The 9,846-nt window shown below is 37.1% G+C and overlaps 1 protein-coding gene across 1 annotated transcript; it reads left to right on the top strand.

The window, feature by feature from the left end:
• Nucleotides 1-1,244: 1,244 nt before the first annotated feature.
• On the top strand, nt 1,245-7,932 carry nmrk1 (nicotinamide riboside kinase 1). Its single transcript, XM_041787820.1, has 8 exons — nt 1,245-1,385; nt 2,735-2,825; nt 2,952-3,000; nt 3,441-3,609; nt 4,662-4,733; nt 4,857-4,963; nt 5,153-5,236; nt 6,653-7,932. Exons 1-8 carry the CDS (start codon nt 1,357-1,359, stop codon nt 6,661-6,663), a joined length of 612 nt encoding a protein of 203 aa, XP_041643754.1. The 5' UTR covers nt 1,245-1,356; the 3' UTR covers nt 6,664-7,932.
• The last annotated feature ends 1,914 nt before the right edge of the window (nt 7,933-9,846 follow it).

Here is a 9,846-nt window from a genome sequence, read left to right on the forward strand (position 1 = left end):
CTGACTCGTCTTCTCGATCGGGTGTGCGTCTTTCAAACTCTATAAACTCCAAAACTTTGAATAGTAACACACCCAAAATGCTGCTGGGATTGAAGTTACTCATGTCCACCATCTCCTGGTGTAAAGTGGTAACAGCGCAGACCTCTGCCATTAGCCCTATCTCCCAATTGTACAGAATCCTTAAAAAAATTCCTGAATCCAGATGGTGATCTGGATCAGTCCCAAAATCGAATCAGTTCTTCCTTATGCCACTTCTGACATTTCCTTAAAATTTCATCAAAATCCATCCACAACTTTTTGAGTTATGCTGCTAACAAATGAACAAACCCACCTGATCACATAACCTCCTTGGCGGAGATAATGCAAAGTTCAAAAGCCAGCATCTGTGATGTTTGGTGGTGAATTAGAAATTAAAATTAGAGCCCATGATTTGGTAACTTGCCTCAATTCATAGGCATCTTTTTTCAGGGACACCCCTGCTTATTCCAGCAAGACATTGCCAAGCCACATTATGGTTGAGTTGCAACCTCCTGGCTTCACAGTAAGAGTGCAGGTACTGGACTGGCCTGCATGCAGTCAAGACCTGGCTCTATTGAAAATGTACGGCACATCACGAGGCCCAAAATATTGTAAAAAAAAATTGAAAATATGTGCTAATGAGCAAGTTACATGTATTAAGAAATAATGAGGAACAAGTCAGTTTTCAGTACTTTGGTATTTAGTTTCTCCAGTCCCCAGATGCTGACAGAGCATTATTAGAAGAAAAAGTGATGTAGTGGTAAACAAACAACTTTTTAACAACATTTTGCAGGCATCAAATTCAGAATGTGTTTTTATTTCACATAACAAAGAATACATTAAATGAGTTTCGTCATTAAATATCTTGCATTTGAGCTGCATTTGCAAATCAGTATGCTTTGTTTCAATCAAATTTTACGCAACGTTCCGGCTTTTTTTTTTTTTTTTTTTTGGGAGTGTGCTTCGTACTTTACTTTGCTTAAAGCCCCATTTGTCAAACTCGAGATCAATCTTCCTCTATTTATCATTTTAAATTCCATAATTTAATATCAATACCTTTTTCTGTTTTATTTTGAAGGAATTAGACGGTTGTAAAACTGATGAATCCACAGAGTAGCCCAATGTTTTTTTCTTTTTATCAATGAGCAGGTCGCTGATGACGTAGCAGCTGCATCAGCGAATCACCAACGTTAAAGAGTGAAAAAATGTGGTGAGTTGTAGCTCTCGCCAGCAGCATGCCTGTGTAACAGTTTACTTTTAGCCTGACGCTGCGAGCTTAGCTGTCTGCAGCCGTTTGACTTCTCACTTCTTTTCAGCGAGTTGCCACAACAAGTCGACATGAAGACTCTGGTTGTAGGAGTTGGTGGGTAAGTAGACTGGGGTATAAGCTTTTTACTGCTGTGATAACAACCGTGCAAAGAATTCCTTTTATTGTTTTCCCTGGATCACTTTGCCAGTCGGTTGGAGCTCAGACAGCAGTTTTCGTGCAAACTTTTAGCATTTTTTTTCAACAGGACAAGTCCGTTTCAGTCCATTCTTTTTTTCTTTTAACGTGTTAGAGAGAAATACGAACACTGCATAAAAGATGGGAGCTGCATGCTGGAGCGGGGAAGCTATAAAATCAATACAACATGTGACAACCATGTGCCAGCAAATACTGATAATACTGTTATTTTGTAGATCAACTCATGACTCATTATTAGACTTTTGAGAGTCAGAGAAAAGGAAAAAAAGGACACTGCTCTACTCGGACACTATCAAAACACTTGGGCACACTTGAAAAGAATTTTCAAAATAAAATAAAGTACAGGAAATACAATAAAGTGTTAGCTAGGGCAAAAATAAGCAAAATGCATTCAATTTGAACGGTTAACTTTGTATTCGTAGTTTGTCTAAGTAAAACGATGAGCATTTGAGTAATTGTGAGACTTAATTGGAAATGAAGTGCTGGCATATTGATACCCAATAAACTTTCTTCAACTTGACTTCCCTTTGCCGTCTTTGTTATTATGGCGTCATGTGTCGAGATAAGGTATCCCTTTGAGAGTGGCATTTCACATCCTCAGCTGTAAAAGTGTTGACCACACCCTGCATCGACTGTTTGGTGTGGTGGGGTTTGGTCGTCTGTTAGCTGGTTTGCACCCTTAACCACATACACAACGGTGATGTCACAGAGTGAAGACAATGAAGACAACATAACAGTGTAAAACAATGAAAACATTACGGCGGCCTTTATTTATTGAGAGCTCATTTGAGGAGTTTTTAACCGGTTAACTGAAATTTATTCTAACGCCACTATACGACCTAAAAAGGTAAGTAGGACCATCGGCAACCAGAGTTATAATCTAAGAGACGTAATTTTTAATGTATGAATCAATCACCACAGGAAATAGTCATACAAAGCTATCATCACATGAGGATTTAATACTTTATTTTTTCTTTAAATTAGGAACAGTTTTTATTCGTGTTCAAGATAAGGTCAGCAAAAGCACCCAGGAGTGCACTAAAAAGTTTGGCCACCAGAGGTCGGCAAAATGAAGGGCATTAGAAGCTGCTACATTATCACAGCCTTTTGGCAGCCTGCCTACATACTGAAGTTTTCTCAGTTGAGAACTTTTTTTTTATCCTACTCTATTGAAATAGGCGAGAAATAACGGGAATTAACATAAATGTAGTTGTGCAGCTTTTAAAGCGAGATGAAATGTTTTTCCTTTAGGATGACCAACGGTGGAAAATCTACTCTTTCCAAGAGTCTACACCAGCAGATACCCAACAGCTGCATTATAGCGCAAGACTCCTATTTCAAGGTAGATCCTTAGACCTGCATTTACAAAGTTTCCAAACTTTTGAGCTTGAAGTATTCATAGTAGATTCTCTTCTTCCTCTAATTATTTTTTTTTGTTTTGTTTTATTTTTATTTTTATTTTTACCAGGATGACTCTGTGGTACCAATGGACAGCCATGGCTTTAAGCAATATGACAGTAAGAGCACTTCCTATAGGTGAAATAATAAAGGATTGCATTGCATAGGTTATGATTAAAACTCTTTTTATGTGTTTGCACAGTTGGATATTCTCCTTAAAAGCAGCAGACCTGCTTTAAAAAAGCTTTTTGCAAAATGCTAAAAAAATGAAGACCCTCTCTTTGTCCTAACTAAATATTCTGTAGCCAGATATCGATATGCATCTAAGTAGACTAGATCACTTTTTGTCAAATAAAATGCTAACTTTGTTCAATTTACAGACTGAAAAATGTTCAAATTGATATAAGAAGGAAGCAGAAAACTGGAATTTGAAAAGCTGGAACCATCACATCATGTAAAAGTTCTAATCATAATCATATTTAATAGTCAATTGTTAATTAATACTCAGTAAATTAACTGTTCTAGTAACAAAAATACTTCTCACTACGTTTCATGAAAGTGCTCGATGCTCTTCACATGGACACCATGATGACCGATGTTGACTCGTGGAGACGAGATCCTGAGTCATTCTTGAGGCAGTGCGGTCTGATACCTGAACAAACAACACCGTCGGAGGAAGAGGAGGTGTTTGTGCTGATTGTGGAGGGCTTCCTCATTTTCAACCACAGGTAAACTTTTCAGTGAAGTTGCAGCTTGCAAGCTGGTTCAGGCAGACAACTTGAGCTGTGATGATTTCACACTTTACAGACATTATTATCCAGTCACCTCACATAACATGCTACCAATTGGTAGTTTCTGTATTTTAACATGTGAAATAAATCTTAAGGAATGAGGAAGCTCGAGCCAAGACTCCAAACATAACATTTTCTGCAGTAATAAAAGTTTTGAACATAACAAAACATGAGTTTTCTGACTGAAACGCATCTGTAGATCACCGTACTTCACAACTCATGATTATCATTGTTTTAAAGACAAATCTCTTGAAAGTTTTGCTGATATTTCAGGATGAGCTGCAGGTGTGAATGTGTGCAGCTGGATTTTATTACTGACTTCTTCTGACTGCCCATGGTAAAATTTTCTGCATCAAGTCGAGAGATGATATTTGAACACAGCAGGTATTATTCAGGAAATTTCACCACATCTGAGTAGGTGTGGGCGGCATGGTGGTGCAGCTGGGTGGCACTGTTGCAGAAAGAAGGTTCCCTGTTCAAATCTCCATTGGACAAGGCATGTCTCTGAGTTCACATTTGGTCTCTCTCTGGGTACTCTTCCTTCCTCCGTACACAGTCCAAAGACACACTCGTTAGACTAATTGGTGAACCTAAATACCCTGAGTGGCTGGCGACCAGTCAATGCCCTTCCTTTCACCAAACAACAGCTGGGATTGGCTCCAACTCCTTTGCAACCCTGAACAGGATAAGGTAACAGATGGATGGTTGAGTTGATGGGGTCAGGCTGCCCACAGATATGGGCAGCCCCTGATGTCTTTTAATTGTATCATTTGCACCTGGGATAAGTGGTGTTAGTGCTTGCCTCCTTATCCAACAGGAAGATCACCAGCATGTATGAAAGACTGATTCTGAAATATCTTTGTGCAGATAGTTCAACAGAACAGGATGAATTCCCAGATTGCATTTCAGCTTTAATTGTTGAAGTTTTGATACTATAAGTTTATTACATTTATTTACATAATAAATGCATTTGTCTGCTCTGTTTCTAGGCCTCTGAATGAGCTATTTGACAAAAGATACTTCATGGAGATACCTTATGAAATCTGCAAGAAGAGGCGAAGGTGACAGATGTCTGTTTATCCATGTATTTCTCCAGTTTTTCCTATTGTTAATTATATATGTTATAGCATTTATTACTGTCTCAATGGCTTCCTCCTGTGTTGACCTCTGTCTTTGTACAACAGCTCAAGGGTGTACAGGCCTCCCGATCCTCCTGGATACTTTGATGGGCACGTGTGGCCAATGTACCTAAAGAACCGTCGTGAGATGGAGGGCATGGTGACGGGGATAGGTAAGCGTCTAGCCAAAGGTGTCGTGTAATAAATAGTCGCTATACGTTGGGTGTGAGTGGATCTTAGTTAAAACAGTTAGGTGTTAAACCTTTAAACAATGAGGCTACACAGTGCCATGAGAAAAACTGTAGATGCTGTGCTAGTCATACATATTAAAATAAAAAACTATGTTTTTTTGTGGTTCTCAGTGTTTCTGGATGGGCTGAAGCCAAAGGAAGAGCTACTGGCTGCTGTGTGTAAAGATGTTTATCAGGAAATAAAAAGGCTGATGGGTAAGTTTTTTTTTTAAACGTGGATTTTGAGACAATAGTGCACTCCCTTAGCACATTCACAAATAAAGTATTTTAGAATATTCAAAAAACAGAAAGAAAATGACAGAAGACAATGAGACACATGGAAGCTGTAAGGCTATTAGGTTCTCACTGACCTATAGATGTGCACACTGATCTGCGAAAAAATAAATGTGTGAATCGGCTATGATATACTTAATCTTCAATGGTTGAAAAGCCTGTAAGTGTTTGCTTAGTGCTGTAAGACCTGGAAATCCACACAAGTCATCATTTAAAAGTGAGGCGGATATCTTAATTGACTCTCTGTTGACATATGACTTATACAAAACTTGTGAATACAAAATGCACCAATGTGCATGGTGAGGGTTTGTTTGCCCTGAGCACAGGTTCATAGACCTGCTGAAGTTAACTTTGGCTGAATGGCCAAGTCCACACTCATGGACTCATGGACTTTGAGGCACATTCCCGGTAAGTGCATGAGAGTTTAGTGTTATCCCATTGTGAAATCAAGTGTGTTAGGGTTCGGTGTGGACTTCTCAACAGCAAATTATACAATTTTTATGAGTCAGCATATCTGCAGACATTGCTCTGGGACTTATCCTGAGTCCATTGCAAACTTGGTGATGAACATCAGGGCCCCTCTCTTTAAATGTAAAGAAGCATGGGCTATATTGAAGCTATGTTTAATAAAGTCTGAAAAAAATGTAATCAAAGTATGCATGCATTTAAGTTGCCAGTTTATTACTTAGTTATTAGTAGTATGTTTAAAAAGATATTTGTGATTTTTCAACCAAATATTTACAAAGTAATCATATTTATTATTTTTCATGCTGTTCTTAAACACAAATACTATAATGCAGGAAATAAAAATAAATACAAAAGGCTGGTTTTTCTTTCCCCGTTATTTTAATGGCACATCTTTGATGTTATGAAAGTCTGTCTTGCTGCTCCACTGTCCTGTCCCTCTAATAAAGGCATAAAAGCCCAGAAAGAAATCTTTAAAAAAGAGTCATTTTGATTCAATCAGCACCCAAAGGGGGTTAACATACTAAATAGTTCATCACTGTTTTTTTTAAATGCTATGTCATGACACAGTGAGGGAAAAGCATTTAAAAGAGGTGTCACAAACTTCCTAGCCTGTTACTTTTTACCCCTATAATGTGTAATGCAAGTGTCTTACTAACCGCCCATGTGAAGTCAGATAGGCAACAAATAATGTGACAGTCACATGAAAAGTAATCTCTTTTGTAGGTTGTGGACATTTCGAATATGAAAGTAGGACTTACCTTTTTTAGAGAGACTGTTTAGTTAGTTAGCCTAGATTGTCTGTTGCCTTTATACAATTTAAAAGAAAAATTCCAATATGAACTTTTGATTTTTTTATTGTTGATTTTGCAGAGAAGAACTGAATGAGCTGCAGCGGCACCCTCTGAGGATGGACTCTGCTGCTCACATGTGTATCAGGAAAGTTAATTTCTGGGACTTAAGTTTGACAGAAAGGACCAAACCAAGTGTTACTTAGGTGTTTTGTGACTTCACTAATTCATGTAAACAAATTTTAACAGTAAATATTACTGACAGAAACCCAAAGAACTGTAGAAGACATAATGGATGCTGTAGCATTTGAAATAGTCCAGCTGGAGTCTGGACAGAAAATGTAGAAACACTAACCTCATGTATTTTTTTTTTAAGTAATGGACAGTATTTAAGAGTTAGGAACTGAAATAGATGAAGTTTTAAAAATATGTAGCTCTGATTTTAACAAAATCTTTTAGCTAACACAAATGTACATATAACATTAAGCTGTGATGTAACTTTGAATAACAAAATACTAATGTGTGCATTGTTACCAAAGATTAGACTCTCTCACTCACCTTAGGATATTTTATTAAAAAATGGATATGCATGGAGTGACCTGAGTGAACTTTATTTTTTGTTTCACATTTTGATCAGTTATGGTTTCACTGCCAAATGTTTCTTTAGTACACATATTCCTACAGAAAGTTTTTAAAAATCCTACTCTTCATCCCGTTGAGGTCCTCAAAGAATATTTTGATTGGTTAATAAAAATATGTAAGTTTTACTTCTGTTCAGCATGCTATTAACATGAAATCCAATCAGATGTGTTCTATTTTCCTTCACCCATCTGTGTTTCTCTGATCACTTCATTAGGTACACCTGTTCAGCTGCTCATTAACACAGATATCTGTCAGCCAATCACATGGTGGCAGCCAGTGCATTCAGGCATGTAGACATGGTCAAGATGCAAAGCATCTGAATGGGGGAAAAAAGGTGATGAAATGACATTGACCATGCCATGGTTGTAAGATATTAGGCTGTTTGTGTTAGTTAGCAATTGAGCGGGGGTTCCCAATTAAGTAATTATTTGTATCTCTCTGTGTTTTTGTCTGTTTCCTCTTCAGGAGAGTAATACCAACTAAAGCAGGCAAATTTGATATACTTTGATACTTTGAAACGTGTTTTCGAACGATGCAAACCAAAGCTGCCACATGAGAATTAAAGAGGGAGGGAGCATTCTTTCTAAATTTCAAAAATAGATCAGCAAAATGTGTTTCAGTGCTGAAACATTGCCGCAGTGCCACATTTGTGCAACTGAGACCTTGTGAAATACCTTCCTTGCATGTTTCTGCTAAATAAAGAGAAAATGTTCATTGTGAGTTTCTAGAACTTCTGATTTTGTTGCAATGGTACCAAAAACGATACTGTCAGTTTAAAATTCTGGTGTCATATAAACCCTAATCCTGACTCTCATCTTCAAAGCTGCCCATCAACAGAGTCTCAAAGACACTGTTAGTGGACATGGATGCATCAATCACATATCCCTCTAAAATCTTCAAATTCCTTGAGAAAATTTTGTCTTCCCTCACTTCCTTTTAACTTCCTTTTTTTGTCCGGGGAAATATGCCCAATTTTTTTTACAACAATCTTTTCCTAATGTTACTCAATCTGTGAAGAAATCCTTCCTATAGTATCAGAAGTGCAATTTCTTTAGCAATTATTACATCAATAGGATTTAAGGATATTGTGAAACACGATAGGAAAAGATTCAAGTGTTCATCATTTTGCAAGACATGCAACTGTTAGCATTTCTTCCAGCAACACAAAGCAAAATAGACACAGAAAACAGAAACTGTATAGACACATGATCAGAAAAAGTGCCAGTGATTTGGATACATGACTAGTATTAAGAGAGTAAAAAACAATACGTACAGGCTTAATAAGACAACAATGTTATGGATAGAGAGAATAAAACAGTATAGACTGATATAAAATAACATGCACATACTCTTTACACATGTTATACAGTACAGCTGGTGTAAAGCATCTGGATCTCAATGTGAAGTGACTGATCTTGATAGCTGATCTAGCTTATTATCCTGTAGAGCAGTGTTCCTCAACTGGCAGCCCGAGGACCACATCAGACCCCCCAGAATATGATTTAAATAGGAATAAGTGATGAGGGGAAAAGATGTTGTTTTTTTAGGGTATCTTCTGTTATTAAATACTTAAGCTATTAGACCAACCAACCCAAGAAAACATTGATTTTGAAGCTTTTTTTTTTTTTTTTAATCAGGGAGGACTTGACATTTGATCTGTTTTTACAGAAATCCAGCTGCCAGCCATGATTAATTATGATGCATAATAAACACATACTTATCATTATTGTAGAGTTGTATATTTACAAGACACCAAGCTCAGAATTTCTGAGTTAAGAAAGTTGTAAATTTATGAGAAAAAAAATCTGATTTTAATTAGTCTTAAAGTTTGAGATTATGATTGAAAGGTCATGAGAACCCAAGCTGAAAGCAGTGGTTTGATAACCCCAGTTTACAGAAATCTCCCTTTTAATTCCAGATAGTAATGTGTTGATTCTGTGATAAAAGTCTGAAAGGATATTTTTATTGATCATTCCTCATTTGATCAGAATCTCAACTTCAGGACTAGTTTAAGGAAAACAACCTCATCTGGTATGATTTTCTGTCACATAACCTGCTATGTTTAACTTTATAATCTCAAAATTTCTAAGTTTTGAGTCATATAAACTTAGAACTTTTGCAGTAAAACATTTTTTTTCCTCTTAAATGTATAACTTTTTAAATTTGAAAATATCTGTTTTTTCTTGGAAATGAACAGATCCTCTTTTATTTGCTATAGTGGCCCTGTTACATCATCTTAATAATGGATAGTTTATACATGTATGTTTTAACAAGAGTCTATCAAGAAAGCGGGCCTATCATGTTGGGTTTTTGTCAATGAAAATTAAAATTTATGTTTGATTTTTTTCAAAGTGGGTCCTGGGGGGGCTTAGTAAAAAAAGGTTGGAAACACTGCAGCACAAAGCACAAATAAACACAAGATACTTCTACCCTTCTAAACAGATAAGCGCTTAGTGCAGAAATCCCAAGTTAAGCCCTTAAGATGGGTCCCGCAAGTCAACCGTGCAGAATGATGGGCAGCAAAAAGGCAGGACTTCAGCAGGATTGTAAAGTGCATACCTCCCATCACTGGTGTTTTGTTTGGTTAGTCCCATGACACCACCGGAGGGCTAAACAGTGAGCTTAGGTGTCTCA

This window comes from Cheilinus undulatus, linkage group 5, assembly GCF_018320785.1.
Source record: "Cheilinus undulatus linkage group 5, ASM1832078v1, whole genome shotgun sequence".
In the NCBI taxonomy this organism is placed as follows: Eukaryota; Metazoa; Chordata; class Actinopteri; order Labriformes; family Labridae; genus Cheilinus; species Cheilinus undulatus.

Excerpts from the sequence above, each read along its gene's own strand:
- nmrk1 (XM_041787820.1), top strand. The coding sequence starts at position 1,357 with ATGAAGACTCTGGTTGTAGGAGTTGGTGG. Across the intron at positions 1,386-2,734 it reads CTGGTTGTAGGAGTTGGTGG|GATGACCAACGGTGGAAAAT; the intron begins GTAAGTAGACTG and ends TTTTTCCTTTAG. Across the intron at positions 2,826-2,951 it reads CGCAAGACTCCTATTTCAAG|GATGACTCTGTGGTACCAAT; the intron begins GTAGATCCTTAG and ends TATTTTTACCAG.